Raw genomic sequence first — 25077 nt, 5'->3', positions numbered from 1 at the left:
TATTTGAAGTCCTTCTAAGAAATGGATTGGGTTCAGTTTTACAAACTTGGTGCAGACTTGTTTTATATTCAACCTTAAAAATTCTTAGTAGGTTTATTGTATCAGCTATTTACCCAGTGCAGTTAACAACTACAAGTCTTAGTTAGTAAAATATCTAATTTCACATGCGTTTAAACAATGCACTAACTTAAAAGCCTTAAGAACATATTTTGTCTTTTTGTGCACAAAAGCTACATATAAAGGCTATTTTTACTATTAATCTATTTTTACTAGTGGAAACCTAAATTCCCATCTGTCACAGCATTGATTATATTTGAAGCTTGCTCACATGGGAGATTTGCCGTGGAAAAGTGCAGTAAGGCTTGGACAGTGAGTGGGATAATGAGAGAACCTTACAGCGGGGGTGAGAGATGGTGAGAAAGAAAACACATGTAAGAGAGAGACAGCAGTTGGTCGTGCGGAGGTGGTTCTGCCCCAGTGTGAGAAGAGCATGATTCAGTCAGATCAAAAGCAGCCTCTTAGAGGTAGGGGGGGTGGACCGACAGATGGTCAGTGGGTTAGCATCCTCTGGGTGAGCTGAATGCTGTGACAGAGTCCAGCTAAAGTCTTGGATACCGACAGCCAGCAGTGTAAATACCGTGTGTGGGCGACGAATGGAACAAAACTATTTCATCTTTATTATACAGTGTCCAAATCACTCGCAGCACAAAGATTCCTTAAATCATTTGTGTGTGTGCGTCCAATTGACCCTATTCCCAAAAGTGAGAATTACCCGAGTTTCGCCTGTATGTTCCGAGGAACACATCAACTTGCATTTATATAGCACACCTTTCACATGGAGTAGTGTCATGGAACACTTAGAAATTGATCAGTCAAGGGAGTACCAAAGGGCTATTTGCAGGAGATCAACAACAACAACAAATTCCATTTGCATAGCCCAATTCCAAGGTGCTGAGATCAGTTCTGGGTGTTTGGTCTGTCAGTTAAGTGAAGTTAGTTATCGTGTCGCATGACTAGGCTCAAGCATGCTCCTTCCCCAAAGTTGGTTGATATGGTCAAAATAATGAGCAGCCCTGGCACTGCCGATGTATGATAACGTAGGCAATAAATGGCCTGGGCTGCTAAGATGCCGGCCTGTTGCACTTTGTTCTCGAGCATTTTTCGCGCCAAAGAAGCTTGCATTGGATGAAAGATGACATGGGCACTGGTGCCAGGGCCCAGAATGTTGCCAAAATGCAACGACCTCAATGTCAACACGACTTTGAGTAGCCAAGTATGGTGGGAGGGAGGGATCGATGGTTTTGTGGTTCTGAAAAGGCTTCGCAATCTGAAAAGATCCGAGCTTTTGTCAGCTTCGCAGCTGTGCGGATTCAGGGTTTTTCTTTAGCGGCTGCACACTTTTGCGTTGCGGTAATAATGGCTTAGATGTTGGAGATTACATCAGGATTTGACGAGCTATTGTCCTGGGATTAAGCTGAGTGTTAATAAAATGGCACGTGTTAGAAAAATATTGCCGTTTGCCTCATTCAGTGGTGCAGCACAATACCTTGCGTTCATGTTCAAGTACATGTACAGGCTTGTAAGCTATATGCAACCCTTTAATTTCCCTCTGACCTGCTTCACAGCAGTGAACATTCCTACTTGACAGCTCGCTACTTGAAATAGAATCAAGCGGGGTGGGGTAAGGAGTTGGATGAGGGACAGGGAAAGAGCCTTGCTAATTGTCTGGTGTCTTTATTTTGCTTGTGTTTGCTCATCTTATTCCAACGCTTCCCTTATTGTCATTTGCCACAACTACAACCCAAGAGAGTTAGGAGCTCTGGTCTGTCAAGCTGCTGACTCTAGTGCAATACTGCGGGAGGCGCTGCATTGTCAGAGGCACTGTCATCCTGTTCAGGTGGACATCAAAGGATCCATGGCACTATTTGAAAGGAAAACGGCATTTCTCCCGGTGTCCTGGCCCAAAATCCCCCTAATAAAATTGGTCACTCGCTCCATGGCTGTTTGTGGGACATATACTGTTTGTGGGACAGGAACATAGACTGTTTCCACTTCTTGGTGAGTCATTTACAAGGAGCCATAACTCTGAGATGGCCACTAATGGCAAAAAGAATTTAGGAGAAACTTTTTTTTAAACCTAATAATAAGAGTAACTTGCATGCTTCATATGGGTTCGTGCTTTGGTGCGCTTAACAATGTTAACAATGGAGGATTTGATGCCGAGCTGGCAGAGATAGGGATGGTCAGAGAAGATCATCTCCGGGTGCGATCTGAAGATGAGCAAGGAGAAGGAAAGGTGGAGGGGTTGAAGAGTTCCAGAAGTTTCTGACGTAGTGGTTGAAAGCATGAGGCTGGTAAGAATGTCAGATGTGCTGCCAGAGCCATGACTGAAGCAGAAGGAATCAGTGTGTTAAGAGGGAACAATGCATACATACATGAGAGGAGGGAGAGGGCATAAGGATGGGTGGGAGGTCACGTGGAACATAAGCAGTGGCACAGACTAGTTGGGCCAAATGGCCTGATTTAGTGCTGCAACAGTATGTGTAGTCCTGTGGCGTGCTCATAAAGGCCAGTAAGAACATAATGTCTTCCATCAACTGAGTGAAGCAGATGAGCGTTGCAGATACAACGTGAGTGATTGCACTAAGTTTTGGGAGGAATGTAAAGAATTTACTCCCAAGATGCACTTGAAGTCCTTGCCCCTGCGAGCACGAGTTGAGAGTTGTAACCTTTTTAGAATTCTGGGGGCAGCGGTGGTTAGTTCCACATTTCCTGTACAAAGACCTTCCTGTTAAAGTTTCAGTAAACCGTAACATTATGGGCTTTGCTTGACTGCAATTTACGGGTTGGACATGAATTCAGAACAAATTGTGTGGTTGTGAGGCTGAAGAACATGCTATGGTATGCGTCACAGGCTTGCTATTGTGCAGATTATATGTATAAAGCCACATGCCGTGTTATAGATGACCTTTTTCCCCCAGCGTCTCTGCTTGCAGTTACAATACAGTGACTGTTTACTTGTACTGTTTCACAGTAATCTTTCAGGATTGTATGGTTTGTTATTAGAGCGATCTTAAAGCCACCGGAAAGGATATGACCATGTTTTATGTTAGAAAGAGACAGCTGGATGTGGATTGTTAGTGGACTTGCATTGACTGAATCCCATTTAATGGAGTATTATGTACCTACTTTGCCTGGAGAGACATGAAAATACGCTACCAGCAACAAAATTAAGTTCGTAAAGCCCCTTTCACATCGGGAGGATGTCCCAAGGCGCTGAACAGTTGGGGCTCAGGACCCGAGCATGGGGGTGCAGGGTTGGGATGAGGGAGGACAGAGAGGAGGGCGGCTGAAGGCATGGTCGAAAAGGAGAGTCTTGAGTCGTGCCTTGAAGGAGGCGAGGGAGGGAGCATGGGGAAGGGACTGTGGGGGGGAGTTCCAAGGGGTGGGGGCAGAGAGTCTGAAAGCCCAGCCGCCGATGGTAGGGCAGGTCTGGCGCGAAACATGGAACAGGCTGGAGCCTGCTGAAATGGATCTTAACTGGATTTTGTGTTCAAGCACCCAGTCGAGATTTGAGCTCACAGTCTAGGCTGTTTGTGGAGCATTGCTGTGCTCAAATTGTGCCTTATTCACCTACAAATACACAGTTGCTGCACTTTACGTTAAAATCCCGTTAAGTGCTTTGAGATGCCTCAAGAAAGTAATAAGGCACCATTATCGAATGCAAACATTTTATAATATTTCCGGATCAGCGAGGTACACACATCTCAGTTCACGACTGGCACTAATCCATTCTGCAAATGTTTTGCCAGATTATGTGGTGGCATCATCTCTATGTTGATTGGGCACTCGGGGTACATGCTAAATACTTGCAGGACAACAGTGGTAAGGGATAGCTGGCCAAACAACCCAATTCTATCCAGCGCCACCCGTAGGCTATAAATCACTTCCTGAACAGCTTTGCTGTTTTATCTTCACTTTTACATAGCTGACGTTATAGAGCAGCTGAAACTTAAAATAAGTGAACAAAATTAATCTGAATTTGTGGCGTGCGCCTGAAGTGGAGATAGGTTGGTGAGAGAGAGCAGATATATTTGTAGTCAGTTATTTCTGAAACCAGCAATCCCTTTCCAAGGCTTGCATTCCTCCAGCTAAAAGTCAGGTCTGCATTTGGTTTGTGACTGAAGCTCTCATATCAATGAGCGAGTGGATAAAAATTGTTATAGGGGAATTCTGTGGATAACTGTATAGGACCTGTTATTGTACAATATAACTTGTGTTTACCTTTCACATTGGGAGTGTGTCTCAAAGTGCTTAACACTGGATAGGAGTAGGAGTTAAACTGGGTGGGGAGGGGAAGGATGACTAACTGTGGTCAAAGAGGTACATCTAATATTTCACTGATCCGCACCACTCCAGGTTGGAGCTGATCAGGACTTTGAGCTCACAATCTATGGGTGGCATTCCAGTGTAGTGCTGGGTGGGGTGTGTGGATGGAGGGTGCATCATCGGAGGTGCTGTTTTTCAGATGAGACTTTAGTCCCATCTGCCTATTCAGATGGATGTTAAGGATGCCATAGCACTATGTGAATGGAGATGGGCGTTTCTCCCGGTGTCCGGGCCAACAGTCCTCAAAGTAAAGTTGGTCATTCACATGTTGGCCTACAAAATGAACTCTTATTACACCAGCAATACATGTTGCATTAAATGCATTCCTTTGCTATTAAACTGGAATTGAATCACAGCTGAAATTGAATGCTCCCTCTTTTTGTTTCACTGCAGGTAAATCATTCGACATTACGTACGTGAGGCTGAAGTTCCACACCAGTCGCCCGGAGAGCTTTGTTATTTACAAACGGACTAGTGAGGATGGCCCTTGGATACCCTATCAGTATTACAGTGGATCGTGCGAGAAAACCTACCAGAAGCTTAACCGAGGCTTTATCCGCACGGGGGAGAATGAGCAGCAGGCGCTGTGCACAGACGAATTCAGTGACATCTCGCCCCTCACCGGAGGAAACGTTGCTTTCTCTACCCTGGAAGGGAGACCCAGTGCTTACAACTTTGATAACAGCCCTGTGCTGCAGGTACAGCAGAAACAAGTATTTCCGTTTAACGGTGGGAACGACTTCTGAATGTTAATGGGAGAAAATGTTGATATAGTCTGACCCCTTTCCCCCATTTCTCTTGCCCCCCCCCCCCCCATATAACACACAAGAGTTTTGGGTCCTTGAGATTAGACACTGAGCAGTGGGGATGGAGAGAGTCTTGATTCTGCATATTTGTTATCGGGTCAGTAACAACAAATTGCATTTGTATAGTGTCTTACATGTTGGGAGGATGTCGCAAGGCGCTCGACAGTCAAGGGTTTGCACCCGAGCTGGGGGTTAGAATCAAGAGAGTTGGAGGGCGGTGGTGGTGGGGGGTTTCGTGGGGGTTGGTAGGATGACCAAAACCACAATCGAAGAGGAAGGTCTTATGACGACTGTGGGGAACTCTTTTCCTCCTGTTTCCAGTGCATACTGGCCAGCTTTACACACCCTTGTGCAGTGTGTGGAAAGCTGCCCTCTTTCGGCTGCGACCACTGGGTCCACCTGCTTGCTGAGCATGAGGACCGCACACCTTTCAAAGTGTTTTTCATCGGTTTAATTTCCGAGTTCCTGACTGCTTTTTTACATTTTTGGAGGGTGGATTGTTCCACCGTGTTGTAAATGTTTTAACAAGCCAAGTTGATGGCTTTTTGCAGAATGCGGCTGATTTCCATCGCTGCGAGCCACCAAATTACTTGCAGTGCACTCGGATACAAAAGTTGAGAGTTTGCACGCATTTGCTCATCAATGTGGTAGTGTTCAAGCTGTTCCAGCAAAGTAGGATCTTCAAGCTTCACTGAATTCCTGAACAGTAAATGAGTTGCCAATGAGTCGCTGGCATTATGTTGCGTGTCGAAATCCCGAACCTTCCAAATCTTTGTGGAGTCCTGTAGCTCAGTGGTTAGAGCACTCGCTTTGCAAGCAAGAGACCTGAGTTCAATTCCAGGCAGGTCAGGGCGAAACCTTGGGCAAGTTTCCTTACTCCACACGCCTAATAATAATCCTCCAAAAAACAAAAACAATAATTAAATTGGTCATTTTCAATCTATGACTGTTTGTGGGACATTGCTGTGCGCAATTGGCTGCCGCGTTCGCCCACAAATATACAGTCAACTCACTTTACAGTATATTCTGTGAAGCGCTTTGGGACGTCCTCCCGACGTGAAAAGCGCTATATCAAATGCAAGGATTATTATTATTATTATTATTATTATTATAAATCCTCTCTCCCAATCTCTTGAACAACCACAAAGTTGCCCGGCGGCGGTGATAAACTTCAACGTGTGTGTATTTTTTTGCTCTTTTGTGTCTTTTATTTTTAAACCTTTGTAATCTTTACATACATGTTCTAACAAGATGTGCGCCGCCTTCATAATAATCCTCGCTCACATTTGATACGGCACCTTTCGTGTCAGGAGGACACCTCAGAGAGCTCCATGATATTCTCTGTAAGGTGCGTTGACTTGCGTGTTTTGTGGGCAAGTGAACACGGCAGTGGATTTTGCGCACAGCGATGTCCTGCGAACAGCCATGATGTGAATGACTAATTTTATTTGGCGGCGGGGGGGTGATTGTTGGCCAGCATACAGGGAGAAACTCCCTTCACTTCACTAACAATGCAGAGCTGAAAAGAGGTTCTGTCAGAATAAATTCCAGCAAAAGGTGGAGGTGGTGGGGTGGCGGGTATAACTATTAAAGGAATTGTGACCTTAACTTTAAAAGCAAAACTTGCCTTGAAAACCAGCTGTTGGACACCGTCCCAGCCTCTCTTTTGTTATGTCCTTGGCTGCTTTTGTAATGCTTGTTTGACTTGCTTCCGGACAGGAAATGGTAACTTGCAGTTTGAAAACTCATGTGGAAAGGAAGCTGTTACCACCTGTGTTGTTTAACTTGTAGGTCATGGAAATCTAAGGCCATTTGTCTTTCATCAAGTTGGAGAAATTGCCTCCTCATCTGTTTGCGATTTATCTGTTTGAGAACCCTTTCATCACTGATTCACACATGTGTCTTAATTGGATGTTGAAGTAGATGTTAAAATGCTACATTACATTATTTAAAAGTACTGCTGAGGTGGCTTCTCAGTGATGTGCTTGGCAACCAAATGTTGGAATTATGTCAACTCTGTAGTCTGATTCCTCAGCCAGGTGAGTGTGCAGTAGTCCAGGGAACTGCTGACGACAGACCATCCAGCCTGGCTCATTGGCAGGACTTGGAAGGGGTAGACCAGTCACTGAGGGCACGGATTCTTCCCACGCAGCTGCTATTGACCCTGCAATCACATGGTGCTTCCAATGGCAAACTAAGCAATTTCAGCTGGTTAAACTCTTGGAGATCTCAACACACACTTTGGGCAGGTTTTTGCTGCCTAGTACTTTCAGGAAAGAGTGCTGATAGCATTGTAGACTCGCAGAAATTTCAAAAGTATAGGTTGCATATACATGTGGAACTCTATCTGGTGTGGGTTATCTTAACCATAGAGGTGGGTTTCCATTTGTGTCAAACAACCAACTGACTAAGAAACAATTTTGTTCGGCAATGATATCTTGGTAAAGTGGCAGCTAATTGATTTCATGCTGTTGCAGTGAGGCTGACACTGACTGGCTCACTCCCCATAGTCTTCCTGCTCACATCTGAGGTCAGCTCTCTTCTGCAATTATCACAAAAGGAATGGATTTACAAAGTACATTGTGTGGTTGTTACACTAAATGCCCAAGAGACATGTGTTTTGCAACCTTCTGTGTCCAGATGTTGTTCAACACTCAAGTCTTGCTCTTTGACATCCGAGTTCTTTCCGTTAATGCATCTGTGTGTAACCTACTGGAGTCTGCACTAATGAGATCAAATTGGACTGATTATTTTAAATATTGTTGATAATATTTAATAATAATCATTGCATTTGATATAGCACCTTCCATGTCAGGAGGAATTGCCAAAGTACTTCACGAGATTCACTATGAAGTAGAGGGACTGTATATTTGTAGACGAACCTGACAGCCCGATTGCGCACAGCAACATCCCAGAAACAGCCGTGAAACAAATGGCCAATCTTTTTATATATGCCATTGAATAACATTTTTCGCCAATAAATTCAAAGGCAAACGGTCCAAAGATTGCTTGATAGAGCATTCAGGCCAAAGGAAAGCACAATCACCTGAATGTTAAAAGCAGTTTGCCGCAGAGACTGCCATTTACCCGTTTTCCTCAAAAACAGGCTTTTTGTTTTTGATCAGGGTATTCTGCAATGTGAATCCGATTGATAAGTGGGTCTTGATCATGTTTTGAGTCCGGAGCCAGCTGCCCATTTGTTCTGTGGTCTGTTACCTTTTTGCTGCTCTCGAATTGACTGGAAAATTGGAGTATTTTTCACCATTTATAAAAAATGTTATGCTTCCAAATGGCTTGTCCTTGAGCGATCCACAACTGAGGTTGAGATGACTGAGGAAATGGGCAGTGGAATTTTTTTTGAAAATTGCTTAAAACCACATGCAGTGGTTTTTTTTGTGCCAATAGCTTTGTAAAATCAGGGCATTAAATTCAGTTCAAGACATGGGTAAGTTATCAGCCCTTTATTCCCGCTGTCAAAAACTCTGGAACGGTGTGGTTTTGCCCTGCTGTTAATTGATGTGCTTCATTCACAATCTGGGTGCCTTATCCAGTAAGTGACTGAAAACAGACTGACTAAAGAGCATAGTATAAGGAAACTTTGTATTTATTATTTAATTCATTAAGAAATAATGCCAGCTACCAGCTGGGTGTTGCTCTGTTGCTTCCTCTTCCTTGAATGGGTCCTAGACACTCTTCTTTTCGAACAATGTCATGGGACCCTTTGACATCCACCTGAACAGCTTCTGTTGAACAGCTCATCTGAAGGATGGCACCTTTAACTGTGCAGTATTCCCTCTAGCCCTGTATTGAAGTGTCAGTCTGTATGAGCTCAGGCCCGATGTGGAGACTTGAACCCACAAGTGTCTGACTCAGAGGAGAGTCTACTGACCGAGCCAGGCAGACACACACTTTTGCTTAATTGTAGCTAAAACAGTTGCATTGTTTTGTGTGTGAAGCTAACGGTTATTATAACTTATCTGTCACTGGACCACATTCGTGCCAGACAGTCCGCCTCCACACTGAACTCTATAACTGGCACATGACCACATCATGGAGGAGGAAGTATATCACTGAGCTGCCTCCAGTGGCATGTCCGGCCAAAGCAATTGTATTGTCTACCTTTAGAGCACGTGATGTTTTCAACTATTGTTTTGCTCAGGATAGATAGGCATTCAACCCGAGTTCTTGGAAAAATAAATCTCCAGTGAGAAGCTCGCTTTCCTTTTGGGCACCTGAATTCCGAGGCTGCCAACATTTGGTTTATTTTCCAGGAATCTGATTCCCATAATGTGTTCTCCATTTGGTAGACACCTCTCCGCCACCCCAACAAAGACTCAGCATAGCAGAGCATTTTTTTTAATGTCTCCACATTTTTGTTTTCTAATTTTCTCCCCCACTGGCGTATGCCTCTCAACCCCTGGCCTCGCTTCCTCTAACTTGGGTTCTGTTTCACGAATGCTGGTTACCCTCTGATACACCCCACGTCCCATTGATCATTAACATAACATGTAGGAGCAGGAGTAGGCCATTCGGCCCTTCAAACCTGCCCCGCCATTCAATCATGGCTGATCTTCTAATCTAACTCCAGCTGATAACTGACCCTGCCTTATCCCCATATCCCTTAATCCCTTTTGCAATAAGAAATCTATCTCAGTCTTGACACATTATTCATGTGAGCCTTGGTAAGCCACTCAACTTCAGAGAGCATCAATACCGAGCCTGACCCCCCTCCCCACACATGCATAAACCGGTTGAGGGTAATATAAAGGGACCAGGAGCAAAAACCCGTTTTTCCTTCCCTAACTCCGGCAAACCCAGAGCATGTTGAGATTGGTCAAGCAATGCTGTCCGATACCATCAAACCCAGTACAGATCAGGATTCAAACCAGCGAACTCCTGGTCCATATAAACCCCAGATTTATCCACTATGACATCAGGGCTTTACCTTAGCAGAGCCTCCTGAAGAACAAATTGACTTAATTTATTCTAGGATCACTGCTCTGTACTTGGTTACAGATTGAATGCTGCAAAGATAAGTCTTAAGAATAAAATGCTTCAGATGCCAATATCCACTTGTCTAATCTCCTGCAGGATGAATGATCCACTATTGCAAGTTGATGTAACAACTTGTATAACCATCAGCTCAGCTACAATTACATCGTTGAGATTAACTATGTGGATGCCTGCTCGGTTACTTCAATGTATTTTACCTTGCTTTTCCTAGCCAATAATCCCCCCACCTCCCCGCCGAGCCAAGGGGAGGGAGGAGGTTACAGTAAGCAGGTTTCAAAGAGGAAGGTATGCATAATTCAGTGAAACAAGAATTCCTGAGATACACCAATTTAAGACCATTAAAGCTCATTGCCATTAAATCCTGCCAACCCCCTGTTGCGAGCCTCCACTGTTTGGTTTCATATCAGTTTGGGGCATCTAAGAGACGTGACCAGTGCCAGGTGGCCAATCTTAAGATTGCACAATTTTCACTTCCCGATCATTTAATGACCTTTAAAACGTTCCTGTGCTATTGGATATATAATGTCTCGTAGCCCAAAAGATTAGCTATTTATAAGTATGCAATACCAGACAGAAATCCTTAGAGAAAAAAGGGCTGGGTGGTTTACCCAGGTCTAATAGAACGCATATTATGTCAAGGTGGTTATTGTCTATAAACCACCAGCCACAATATGCGTTCTTTTTTATACATTACGCATGGCCTTTAATCAGGCTCTGTTTGAAGGTGATTTAACTTGGTTGTAAACCCAGTCTTCGCTTGCAATGTGACACCGTATTGAACTCAGGTGCTGTGGTCCTGCACGTTTTCTCGCCTTCAGTTCGATGGTAAAGCTCAAGCCCGAATGATAGGGATTTTCGGTGTGACATTTTCTTGCCACGAGGAGGGAGGGAAGTGGGTGAGCAGAGAGGGGTGGAAGATGAGAGTTCCACTGTGAGCAGAATTCCTGTCACATTTACGATGCAGTTGAAACTTGCACTGTCATTTGTGACTCATTTGTCAGCTGCTTATGTAGGCATGCGATTCTGGCTTTGGTGCTTTCAAGCAGCCATAAAGTATCGAATTGTGGTCCAGAGGTTGCATGTGTCTTTGATCGGCAGTGGCATTAATGCTGCAATGCCCCATGATAGCAGTGCTAGACATCCATTCAGATAAGCCCGTGCGCTGAGTATTGTATCTAGGTATTTTTATGACCATAAAACAGTGTGTTAAACATGTACATTCAAGATCCTTTGGCATTATGTACAAAGATAAGGTAATTTCTCCCAGCCACCGTTGCTCCAGAATAGTTCACCTTTCGCCATGCATTGCAACATACATTTCCACTTTCTTTACAATACAGACAGAAGTGAGAATGCTTCAGCACTTTACATTAATAGACTTGCATTTTCACTGCTGCTCATCAGATTGACATATCTTGAAGCCTGGCTAAGTTGGTAGAAATAGAAATGCACATGGTAGAAAATACCTTTTCTTTGCACATGATGCTAAATTACAAAAACAATCGCTGCTCTAAATGGTGGTAACAGGTCAAATGCTTTGTTTTTAAAGTATTCACTGTGTATTTCACTGGCAGCCAATTGCGCACAACTATGGCCCACAAACAGCCAGGAATTGAGGGACCAATTTTATCTGGGAGATTGTTGGCCAGGATACCACGAGAAACTCCCTTCTCTTTTCCAATAGTGCCATGGGATCTTTAATGTCCGCCTGAACAAGCAGACCGGGACCTCGGTTTAACATCTCATCTATTGGACACTCCCAGCACTGCATTGGAGTGTCAGCCTAGACTTATAAGCTTTAAAGTCCTGACGTGGGGCTTGAACCCACAGCCTTCTGACTCTGAGGCGAGAGTGTTACCAACTGAGTCAGGCTTTGAGATGTTTCACTCCAATGAGCAGCAGTGAAAATGCAACTCTTAACATGATGTTAAGCACTGACTCATTCTAACATTTACCTGTATTGTAAAAAAAGTGGAAATGCATGTTGCAATCTCTTGCCCTTTCGTGCCTCTCCCTCTTCCTCTCCCAGAGCAAGAATCTGATGGAATCATCCTTAGCTCTCCTCTAAAGTTGGTGAACATCTGCAGGATTAACTCCTATCTCTGCAGTTCATACTCCACACCCTGGAAAATCTGTACCGAGATGCAGTTTGTTGTCAGAAACTGGCAGGAATTGTACGTCAGCTGCCGGGTCACGTAGAATCGCTTCTTTGGTACAAAAATAGGAAAATCACATGTTTGTAATAACTTCGAGATGTGTTGCATTAAATCCGCACCTGTTAGCAATCAGTGCTGGAACAGGCCTATATGTTGTAATTTGGAGCACAGCGTATGAACTAAAATAATTCCAGCTGCGTTCCATTTCCAAGAAGCAATACAGTACAGCTTCATGTTAGCCAAAGCCATGTATGTGTGTTTTGAAACATTCGCCACTGCCCTTTACTTTGCTGGATTCTTGTTATCTAACTGGGATGTAGGGTTTAATATGCAATATTTGCCAGCTAGATTTGTTGCATTAATTGTGACTCCACAGTTAGCGAGAATTATGAACTAGGAATCCTAAACTGTAGAAATAGCGCAATGAACACAGTGATGGCATCCAGCTTCTAAACTTACAATCTGGTGTTGGCCCAACCAGAAATCACAAATAACTCAACAAATTCTGGTTGTCAATGTCACTTTGCAGACCCCCAATTTCATAGAATTGATCACACTTTTAATGGAATTACTTTAATCCCAAATTGCTGCATCTGCTTTCAGCACCAGTCTATGATCACTTTGGCAATGGTTCTGTCAAGGTGCCCATGCATTGACCACGTGGAGCTGAGTCTGAACGAAGGCCATTTATTTGTGTTGGCTTTTTACTCGGGGAAAGAAATTTGAGGTATTTGGTGAATGCCCTGGAAATGGACTGGGTTTTGGGTGTGTGGGTGGGTGGGAGTGGGGTATAGGGCAGCTCAAATATCTGGAAATATTTAGCCATATTTAACCATAAGCACAAATTTTAAATCTGAATGAAACAAAAACTTCAAAGACTGAGTGAGTTCTACAGTGCTACAGCATGGTCCTTGGTGAGGCCTGGGTTTCTCTATTCACAAGTCTGCAGGATTCCACTTCTGTGGTGCCTTCACGTAGCATGGCATGCTGGCTAATGTGCTGAGGATTGCTACCCTTGCCATATTTTCAAAGCTGGAAATTGTTCTGGACCCAAATTTAGCCTCCATCAGCTCCCAAGTTCTTCTTGCATAGGCTGGCAAGGGCTAAATCTAAGGAGAAGTGCTGATATTTGGCATCAAGTGTGGAGAAGACAGCCTGGTGAGTTCGTATATCCTCAAGAATTCAGTTTGGCTTTTCGGGCTGTCCTTAGACTTTGTTCAGGAATTTTGTTTAAATTTGGTTTGTATCTTCCAAGAGATTATGATTCCAGTTTTTAATGGCATCCCATCTGTCAACAGTCAGAAACAAATCAGATATGCTTCCAGATATTCTTAGAACTTTTGCCTTGTTGATAAGAGTCTGTGTAAATGTAAGACTTTTCAAATGATGTTAACTTTGCCCTTTTGATCACCCTTCTCAGCAATAATTTGCTAGCATGTTTGTGAAATGTAAGTTATCTTTTAGTTAGAAACAACAGCTTGCACTTTTATAGGTCCTTTCACATAGAATGAATATCTTGAAAAGCTTATCACTTTTTCTCAACCCCGCTCTCCGAGACACTATCCTACATGAAGGATGCTGTATAAGTGAAAGTTGTTGTAGGGAGCACTGAAAAGGAAGAGTCAGGGATATTCACCAACAAAATGATGAAAAAGATATTTTAAGACTTATTTAAAGTCAGGAAGCAAGAACGTGTGGCTTGAGTGTTGCTTGAGGCTTGAGTCAACACTCCAGAGTGTTGAGGGCTCGACTTGCAAAGTTGGGGTAGAGGGTGTGAGAAACCAGCAATAGATCACTATTGGATAAGTGGATGACGTGAGTAGGAGGGAACTCAGGAGCAACAAAAGTCCATTCCATTGAAGAGCTGGTCAACTATTAAAATCTCCTTTGATTTCATCTATAGGACGTTATGCGATCCAACACTCATACCTTCACCTTCACTGCATATTGTTTGGGTTTGTGTTACAAATGCGATCGTCTCTTTGATTCATAGCTTCTTTAAAGTGAGTTGCGAGATCAAATTGCACAAAGGCAAAACCTTTTGACATTCTCCTGATATGGGTAGAAATGAGGACGAGGGATGAATGAATGAGCCCTTTGATTTTGATTCTATTTTATCCTTTGAATGCATTGTCTGATATGGAGGGATTGGATATTGTTCCTTCACTGTTTAAGCACAGGGTGGTCGCTCCAAACAGAAATGGATGAGTCTAATTGTTGTATCTCTACCACAGAGCAGGACTGCAATATCATCTGAAACTACTGCCTAAGGTGACACTGTCCACATGTTTCCCTGTTGGACATTGGACATTTTCCTGTTTCAGTATTAATTCCACCCAGGGTTGACTGGTGTTTTTTCTATCCTGTTCGTTTACTAAAGGTGAAGTCCTGTAGCTGTAGTTTGGAGTCCTGTAGCTCAGTGGTTAGAGCACTCGCTTTGCAAGCGAGAGACCTGAGTTCAATTCCAGGCAGGGCGAAACCTTGGGCAAGTTTCCTTACTCCACACAGAGCCTAATAATAATCCCTCCAAAACCAAAAACAATAATAAATTGGTCATTTTCGATCTACAACTGTTTGTGGGACATTGCTGTGTGCAATTGGCTGCCGCGTTCGCCCACAAATATACAGCCAATTCACTTTACAGTGTGTTCTGTGAAGCGCTTTGGGACGTCCTCCCGACGTGAAAAGCGCTATATCAAATGCAAGGATTATTATTTTATTATTATTATCATGGAGTCTGGGACAATGTGTGCCTTTACTATGTAATACATTTCCTCTCTCCCAAAACAAGTTGAATAAAACATGACAACTCGTTAATGTAAGTGAAGAACGATAAAATTATGAGACGTCCATAACAGAAGTAGTTCTAATTATTTTCCTCAACCAGAAGTCTATCATACCATCACAATGACTTAGAAATGCTGCTGATGTGGGGCAGAGGGGAATCAAAAGGAAAATCAGCAAAGAATTCAGACAGCCCCAAGAATTTAAAGAAAGAGTCTGACTGAAGAGAAACGACTGCGGAAGCTGCCATTTAGAAAGCTTCAGGATGGAATTGTCTGATTTGGTCTTAAAAACATTAACTAGAGCTTGTTAACTACAGATCTAAATCTGTGCGGAGGCATGGTTTAGTCTAGAGCCGTATTATGGAAAGACTGTTTTTCTTGCTGCATGGTTTGAGGAACAGCTGGTTGCAGTAAGTGAGGTGCTGGAGTGGGGGTTGCTACGATTTGAGATGTAGATTAGACTAGAAATTGTTGAGCCTATTTCTTGTACCTTAGTAAGGAAATCCTGGGATACAACATATAGTTTGGGACATGACATTTGTATGCAACTGCCAGGATGGTGGAAGATGAACTGGATGGATCTTGGTCTTCTTTCATCTAACAATTCTTCGTTCTTAATGCTGAGATGAGGTGGTGAACGCTTCAATCTGTGCACTAAATTAGTTGAACGGGAACCCGGCTGCAAAAGTGTCAAGTTTGGGATGCTCTTGTATTTGAGGTCCAGATGACTTTGCTGGCTTCAACTCCCTAGAGTGAGTTTCAGGTTGAACATTTGAGGCTGAAATTCGACCTCTTCTCTATCAATGCAGTGCTTTCATAATTGGGTTGATACCATCTCATGAAGCTAATGGTCTGGGCTGACGCTCCAATGCAGTGTTGGGGAAGTGCTAGATTGTTGAAGGTTCCATCCTTCAGATGAAAGAAATAGAGGTCCCGTCTGCCTACTCATGACACTACTTGAAAAGAGATGGGAGTTTCGCCCAGTCTTCTGGCCAATAATCCTCTGGTAAATTGATCGATCGCCTCCTCATTCTTTGCGGGACTTTGCTGAACAAAAATGTTGTTGCTGCATTCACCACAAATACAATCACTACACCACAGTAGTTACTGTGAAATGCTTTTAGACATTTTGTTGTAATAAAGGGCTATATCAGAGGCAAGGATTCTTTCCTATTATCCCATTATATTTATCTGGAGGAGAAAACAAATTCAACTAAAATTTACTTTATTTTGATCATAATTTTATATTTTTTAAAAAAGTGTGTAATCTGGATCATCAAAACCTCTTTGGTGAGATTTAAATAGGAACGTGAACAGACATCCATCACCTGCAGACAAAATGTGGTTCTTCACTATGGGAATTCTGTGCTGTGGGAACTTGTGACAAGTGTTTGAAGCCTGAATGTGTGGGCGGATCAGCATTGTGGATGTTCCGTCTAGTGGCATCTGTCTGTAATCTCCCCAGTGTGGGGGCAGATGTGCAATGGATATCCTGTGCCGCTGGGAACCTGTGGTATAAGGAATCTGGAAGCTGAAACACCGGAATGTACTCGTATGAATTCTTGTCTGCCTCGGGCAACCGCCATCACTTGAGGCGGAGTGTGGGAAAAAACCTGGAGACGGAGACTAACTTAATAAAGGGGCATAATGGAAAACCATGTGTTGACATGGTGGGGATGGGGTGGGGGGGGTTCTAATCCTTAGAGATTTCAAATGGATTCCTTAATACAAAATGTCCTTGTTCATTTTTCCGCCTGCCTTTCCCAGGACATTGAGCATAGCTGTTGCATGTCTTTCTCTCTTGCTCTTTTTCCCACTCTGTCCCAACTGAGATGCATTAACTCAACCCCAACCAACAACTTAACCCAAGACCCTCCTGGTCTCTGGTGTTTCACTGTTCAGTGAGTGCACTTATCCACTGCAAATCTTCAGAGTGCTTCCTATTGGGGCTTTGTTCCATCGTGATGTGCTTTCGGAGTGGAGTTCCTCCAGTTGGCATGACTAATGGATGTTACCCTTTGGATGAACTTTCCACTGTATGGCAGTGTAGCAGATCGAAGTGCTGCATTTTCATACTGAATATCCATGATGATTAATACTTACAGTGCCGTTGGGAGTTGAGAAAAGCACAATTATTGTTCTTGCCTAGTTTTTCTTCCAGATGTGTTACTGGTAAAATACATTGTGTATCATAGAGTTGCATAGAATCTTGCAACATGGAAATGAGCTATTCAGTCCAAGTTGTCTGGACCAGTGTTTATACTCCACACAAGCCAACATCCCTCCTAATCCCTTCTCCTATACTTCTCTATTCTCTCCTTCCTTACGTGTGCATTCTTTCCTCTTAAATACATTGATGGTTTTTGACTCAAACCACAGCTTCTCTTTGAGCTCCACATTCTCGCCACCCTGGTGTGCAAAGACCCTTTTAGATCAGACTCTCCTGTATGTCTGCCGCCTCGTTTTAGACTCAGGATATCTCAGAGCTCAGTATTCCATCTTAAATCCTACCCATTTATAAGTGGCGTCTGAATATTTACCTGTGAACACTGAGTACTGATGGCATTGGAGAGCTGCTGAGCTGGGTGATGGAGGGATCTTATTGCTGCTGCTGTTTTTAAATTGAGGATTGCAGACGTGCTTTGTGTTAATTATGACTCTACACAGCTTTCGGCTCGCTCACTCCTCCCCTATAATTTTCAAACTCGTGGATTCAGTAGAGCATGCTTGAGGGGAATGCTTCCTGTGCAAAGTATAGTCTTCATAATTGGAGGGAAAAAAATCTACTGTTTACTGCCATTGATTTTTATTAACCAATTTCCCTCCAGTGGAGATTGGACTTGCAAATCTGCAAGTCCAATTATTATTATTATAACTCTGCCCTTCCCAAACACGCACTGCTCACTTATACAAATGTGATTTGTTGCTGTTTTTTTAAATATTAAAAAAAATTCTGGTAAGAAATGCATTGGAAGAGTTCCTGTGGCTCATTGCATAAAGACACTCAACAGTGGATAGTGAATCATACAAATCAGGAAGGTCTTGGGCTCAGTTCCTAGTTTAAGCTGACTTAGTTGATCATAGCTCAGATAGCAGTAGCAGGTGCTTGATGTTTTGGGATGGATTTCTGACTTCTAGGTGACTGGCTCAGTCGGTACAACCCTCGCCTCATGAGTGAGTCAGAAGTTTCTCCTGGTGTCTTGACATCTTTCATTTTGTGGCAGTTTATGGGACATTGCTCCAAGCAAATTGCCTGTCGGGTGTGCCAACAGAACAGTCACTATATTTTGCAGTATATCTTGTGAAGCCCTTTGACACATCCTCCTCACATGACTCTTCACACATGTGCGTGTGTGTGTGCACGCACAGATGTTTGGTGATGACTCCCACTGAGGCAATACAGGCATCCCCAAAGGTGTCAAAATCTGGGATCAATTCCCAGAATAGACTCCCAGATGAAGAATGTCCACTTCAGGAAAATCATTGGCGATGTGGCTTGCTGTGTGTCTTCAGAAGAAGTGGGAATATGTGTGTGTGTGTCTTACATTATGTAGACTTTTAATATCTGGTTATCACCCCTCAATTTAAAATTGGAGAACATCTGGATGCCACAAAACTACAGAAATAACCCCAAACTTCTGTTCAGTTGTCGGGTCATATGACTTTGATTGTGTGACCACTGGCTAGGCATTAGTCTGATTCTAATTGCTACGCTAATTTGTCCATTTTACATTCATGCTCTAATGCAGTCAGACCTCTTATACAGCCTCTGGCCAGAGTATTCCCAGTTGTGTATTTAAGGGAGCTGGTCGTGATTCCTTTACATGGTCTAATTTCCTATTCTGAAGGGACTTACACATACCACTTAAGCAGTGCTGAAGGTTTCTTGTGAATTCCAACATTTTGTTGAACTGCTTAACTTTCGGGTCTTTATAAAAGAAAAATTAATTTGTTAATAGTTTTGAATTTCCCTAAAGTTTTTGACTTTGTTGGGGATAAATTTTCCCAACCTGGACAGATGTTCATTCTGGAGGGTGTTCTGCATAATTGCTGCTTAAGTTCAATTTTCAGAGGATGTGGGTGGGCGAGTGCACGGGAGTGGTGGATACCTGTGTGTAACGCTATTTGCTCTGTTTAAATGCTTTGGGCCTTACGAGGATACATTACAAGGCTGATTTGCTTGGTAATATTTGCCTGCTGAATTATCTTAACAGTAATGCCCCACAGTGTTAATGCTGAAGAGACTCTGGAGGTGAATTTGTGATGCGTTTCGATCTTTTCTGGAAAGATGATAACACTCCCTGGGGGACAATTGGGCCACAGAATACGAGCTCCGTTTTGTGAATGTTCGATCCCGTGAAATATGCGCAAACATCAACATTGAGTGTTCACAGATGTGATTATTGGAATCAGATGTTTTACTTGGCCATCCAAACTGTTTTAAGACTTCTTTACTGCACATACCTGGAAACGTTTGATGGTGATAAGAAAATAATAATAGTCCTTGCATTTGATATTACGCCTTATCACGTCTTTGAGTCGTGTCAAAGCACTTCACAGAATATATTGTGAACTGAATTGAATGTATATTTTATGACGAAACACAGCAGCCAATTGCGCCCAGCAGTGTCCCACAAACAGTCATGGATTGAGTGAACAATGTTTTTTGATAATTAAAGCATTAAAAGTAACCTTGTTTCCACGATAAGTTTGCTGTATTGTAGATGGAGTAGCACGGACGAGACAAATTAAATGGGATTGGAGTCTTTCATAGCGGGTTCATCTCAATCTAATGTGCTGGAATGGGATTTCTCTCTTGTATTGCTGTGATACACACTCAGCTGTAAGAGTTGTAAAGTCAAACCATTTTGGTGCAACTTTGGCTGCAAAGTTACCTTTTTTTAAATCTTTTCGATCATCGAAAGAGGTGATGGGTCTTGTGAATTGGAGGTGGATCTCTGGAGGCAAGCCCTGGCAGGACCACACCCTGAGACAAAACTCAGGTGTTTTATTGAATGGCAATCGTTGAGCTGTAGGTCTGTTCTCTCCCCTCTGTCCCTGTGCTATATTGTTGACGAGACGGTATTTTCTTGAAATACCCTTTTTTAGTTACGCTGGTTACACTATCTGCTGGCTGAGTAAACAAATTGAAATGCTTCACGGGACTGTGTGGTTTGTTCATTCACATCAGCAACACATCTGGCAGGAGTACATTGCCAAAAATTCCAATTATTATTGCGATTTTTTTTCTGAACTTCTATTTGCAGTGGAATTTAAATTCCAGAGCCAATCTAATTGGTTATTGCATGCGCAAGCTGCATATGTTTAGCTTGCTACATTTTAATGGAATTTAGAGGCTGGGGAAGGCTTGGCTCTTATCTGCTCCATTTTTAAACTCTCAGAGATTAAAACAGGAGATTTTAGATTTTTGTTTTACCCATCTTCTTATTGCAGGAAAAAAAGTATTTCAAAGGGTATGGGAAAAAGGCTGGGGAATGGCATTAGAGGTTATTTTTTAATCAGCCAGGTGTTTCTGACACAATCTGAAGCCAATCACCATGTTTAAGAGCTTCCAAACTAGAATCAGAATTCCCTGTTTGGAATTCAATTACTGTGGTATTAGAGTGAATTGCTTCTCCTCATAGGGTTAGTTAAAATTGGCTGCTTGTGGGGTGTTGCTGTGTGCAAATTGGCTTCTGCGTTTGACCGCAGAGGACTGTCATTGGACATTACAGTATAATCTGTGAAGCTCTTTGAGATGAAAGACACTTATCAAATGCAAGGATTATTTTAGCTACTTCACTATTCGTATCATCAAAGATGCATTGAGCCAAATGGCCAATGTTTTGGGTCACTTATTCATAGATGCTCTGATGTAAATTCGTCTGCTGCACAAATTAGGAGAGAAAATGTCCAGAAGCAAATTTTGCAGCAGGAGTGTGTTGTCGCCCTGTTCATATTCTGGCAAATCTCAGAGGTCCCAGTCAGTGACTGCGGAAATTAGCTGCAGCGTTCGCCTACAAAAGACAAAGTCACTGCACTTTGTTGTAAAGCCCTGTAAAACGTCCTCCTGACCTGAAAGACGCTGTATAAAATGGCCATGTCTTCAGCCACTGCGGCCCCGAACACTTGGAAATCCCTGCCTCAATCCGTACCCCTTGTTCCCTTTTTAACTATTCTTAAATTCCACCTCAAGACCTATCTCTTCGATTGCGCCTATGGTCACCTCGCCCTTGCTTGGCGTCCGCTCTGTAGTGCTCCAAGACTGTAACCTGCATGAAGGGCGCTGTATGAATGGTTGTTGAAATGTCTGGATTTATTGTAATTGTGTGCCGTCATGGCTTTGCACATGTCTAACCCGTGTAACTCTTTGCTCACTCACAGGACTGGGTGACAGCGACCGACATCCGAGTGACCTTAAATAGGCTGAACACCTTTGGAGATGAGGTTTTTAATGACCCGAAGGTGCTGAAGTCTTACTATTACGCCATTTCGGACTTTGCAGTTGGTGGAAGGTATTTGTTTAAACCAGCATTTTCTCTCAAGACTGAAGAGGTTGTCTGATAATCTGTGTGGAATGACAGAATCGTCATTAGGTTTAAGGCTGTGATATGTAGTTCGCTTCCAGTGCACGGCTTGACCTGAAGAGACATTGTGGGGAATCGCTGATGTTCACTGAACACTGGCGTTTTTGTACTAAAAAGCTCTTGATCTATCTTGTGACTGATTTAATTTGAGAGGTTGAGACTTTGTTACGAGTCTTGGGACCCAAATGGTAGCTTCTGAAGACTGCTGTTATCACGTCCAATTCATTAAATCACCACAATAGTAAATTTAGTTCACATACTGAAAGAATTGGCTACTTGTTTTACGTCAGTTACTTGGCACTCGTTAATAGGAACTTAAATACAGTAATAACTCAACTGGGACTTAAAGAGGGCACATTTCTCGGAACTGCATTAAACCATTGTATGTTTATAGTATATGGCTTTTAAACCCTATATGTTTACAGAGTTTAGATTTTAGATGCTGTATTTATAGACCTTGGCTTGTGCCGTGTGTGGAGCATTGGACTGACTGGAGGACTATACAATTTGAGCTCCGAGAAAAATAGTATGTGAACCCATCTGTAGCTCTGCATTTTTGCCCCTGTTGTGTGCGTCTCCTTGCACTGCTTCGGGTAATTAACACAACCAGGCATCCACACTGGGTATTTAATGACTGGAACGGGTTACAAGGAAGATTGGTTGAAGCCCCGGACACTGGTCTCAGATAAGAAATGGTTTGATACTGATGATGGGTAGACAGTAGGGTGGGTATTCTAGAGGATGAGATCAAATGGGCCGAAGGGCCTTCTTCATCCAAGCATCTCCTTTGATCTCCAAGAGATACCCAGTTGCACACTCGTGAAGGTACAGCTTTAGGAAGCAGATTGACTTCAGCTTCTCCTTAAGTGCCAGAACAGTACGTTCACCCAAGGGTTTACTTCAGGAACTCAGCTGCATTAACAACTGCTACAGTTGGCATACGCGATGAAGATTTTGTTAAGAATTGGATTAAAATGCGAAGGCGAATAAAAATCCAGAAAAAAAAAGAAATGAATACTAATTCAGCCATTCATCCGATCTGACCCTGCAGCCAAATTGCTCCACAGAGCTGTAATAATCCTTGTTGATGTGGAGATCGGGTGATCTCTCACATTCTAGTTTGATTAATGCATTAGATTTGGCCGATTAACTTAATACCTTACATTGTCTAGTTACCCAAAGTTTGACCCAAATACAAATTTCTTTTCCTATCTCGGCCACATCCCCACAGTCACCGAGTTAAACGCTTTTTAGCTCAACTCTGTTAGAATATGAATCCATGGAGCCTATCCCACATGATGTGTATGGAGGATACCTCAATTATGTGATCAATACTTATGGAATTTCGATGAGTAGAATGTATGTTCGTTCTGGGTCCTCTTAAATATGGTGATGGATCTCTGCATGTGTCTGACATCTGGCTGACCCCCCAAAAAATTGATCAACAATCAATGAAAGGATTGATTGCCAATTGCTCTTTTTAATTGTGTCATTGTACCATTGTAGTTCAACAACAACAGGTTACATTTGTATAGCACCTTTCACGTCAGTCGGTAGTACTCTGAGTCAAAAGGTTGTGGGTTCAAAGGAGGACTTGAACCTTCTGATCCAGAGTCCAAGGTGCTGCCAACTGAGCCAGGCTGACGTAAAGTCAACATTTTAAACATTTCATGGACTGCTCTTTGGTAAAAAAATTTTACCCCCTATCAGTTTCCGTCAGTCTTCCTGCTATTTTATTTTATCAATAGCCCAAGATTACATTTGGTTGGTCTCACAATGAGCGTCCGTGTTGCTAACTTGGAGCTGAAAAATGACTTTATTTAATAAAATATTTAAAAGCGGATCATTTGCTTTCATTTCCTGTCGACCTCTGGATTATTGAGTTGACTTAGGGATTTTTTTTATTATTTAAAAAAAAAGCTGCACTGGATCCGTCAATCATAACCGACCTATTAGAATTCCGTGAGGGCTGAATCTGGTTTATAATATTTTTTCAATTCAAGAAATTTGGAAATAATAACTATTGTGTAGCCGGTAAGCCGGGTGTACCCGTGAGATTGTTTCAGCTGTTTTTAAATTAAAAAGTCTGGAAGACATTGCCTTAGCTATTCTTGGACTTCTCTGGCACGATTTATAATTCTATTCTGTCCATGCCCATTCCTACTTAAGGTTTTGCGCTGTGAGAACGTGGTGCAGTGAGAGACAATGCAGTGAAAATGTTCCAAGGCTTTCCCAAGTCTGTTTTGCTTAGTCACGCATCGAAACTGCAACAATAAATCACAGCCTGACTACAGTAAAATCTTTGACAGCTTTCGATATCCCACTGGAGCAGCTCAGAGTAAGGGAGGTGCAGGCGGAGGAAAAGGTTTCCGTGTTGCAATAAAGGGTTAAATAGCCTCTATCAATGGAATGTAACCCACGCTAAGGGGTTTGATTATTTGGCAGTGTTTCCATTGTAAGCGTTCACTGAAATCTGTGTTATAAGGGCCTGTGTTCCTTGGGTGGATAGTGCCAGCTGTTTTTGAATCCTTTGGTTTCTGTCTCCCCTCTTCGCAGGTGCAAATGCAACGGCCACAGCAGCGAGTGTTTAAAGGATGATTTTGGTAAACTCGTCTGCAACTGCAAGCACAACACCATGGGAGTGGACTGTGACGCATGCCAGCCTTTCTACAATGACCGGCCTTGGCGTAGGGCCACTGCCGACAATCCAAATGAATGTCTGCGTAAGTACAGACCCCAGTGCAACTTTCTAATCCTTTGCAATGGCCCGTTGGCAAATTTGGCTGCTTTGCACTAAATGATCTATTCCACTTGTTTATCCCGATTTGGGTAATTGTGGTCAAGAACCCATCTCACCCAAGAGAGCATTTCCTGGCAAGGGTACCAGGCAGAGGTTTTCCAGCTTGCCTTGTTCCTTACTACAAAGGGTAAGAAAATGAAAATGTTTTTCATTTATATGAGATTAGTTCCCCTCCACCCAACCAAACAGAAATCCTTTTAGAAAAACTATTTTTTAATAAAAGTAATACTTGTATTTGAGATAGCACTCTTCATGTTGGGAGGATACCCAGGATTTTACTGTGAAGCGTCGTAACTGTATTTGTTGCTGATCTCCGCAGCCAATTTGTTATGCATAGCTATGTCCCACAAACAGCCATAAAGTGCAGGACAGTTTTATTTGGAAGATTGTTGGCTAGGACACTGGAAGAAACTCCCCTCAATCCTTTGACACCCACCTGAACAGGTAGACTTAAGGTCTCACCCGAAGGATGGCAAGACAATCATTGCCAGTGTCCCCCCAGCACTGCACAGGAGTATCGGCCACAAAATGAATGACCAC

At 42.9% G+C, this 25077-nt stretch overlaps 1 protein-coding gene across 1 annotated transcript in view; it reads left to right on the top strand.

Moving 5' to 3' along the window:
* The window catches only part of lamc1 (laminin, gamma 1), a 125123-nt gene that overhangs the window by 68690 nt on the left and 31356 nt on the right, over positions 1-25077 (top strand). The window contains exons 2-4 of the mRNA XM_042334965.1: positions 4783-5087; positions 21535-21665; positions 24294-24460. Of these exons, the coding sequence (XP_042190899.1) occupies positions 4783-5087; positions 21535-21665; positions 24294-24460 (603 nt within the window). The remainder of the gene's footprint in view (positions 1-4782; positions 5088-21534; positions 21666-24293; positions 24461-25077) is intronic.

Source organism: Callorhinchus milii, unplaced genomic scaffold (assembly GCF_018977255.1).
Source record: "Callorhinchus milii isolate IMCB2004 unplaced genomic scaffold, IMCB_Cmil_1.0 Scaffold5, whole genome shotgun sequence".
Lineage (NCBI taxonomy): Eukaryota > Metazoa > Chordata > Chondrichthyes > Chimaeriformes > Callorhinchidae > Callorhinchus > Callorhinchus milii.
Note: the sequence above shows the minus strand (reverse complement) of the source record. Positions and strands in the feature narration are given on the sequence as shown.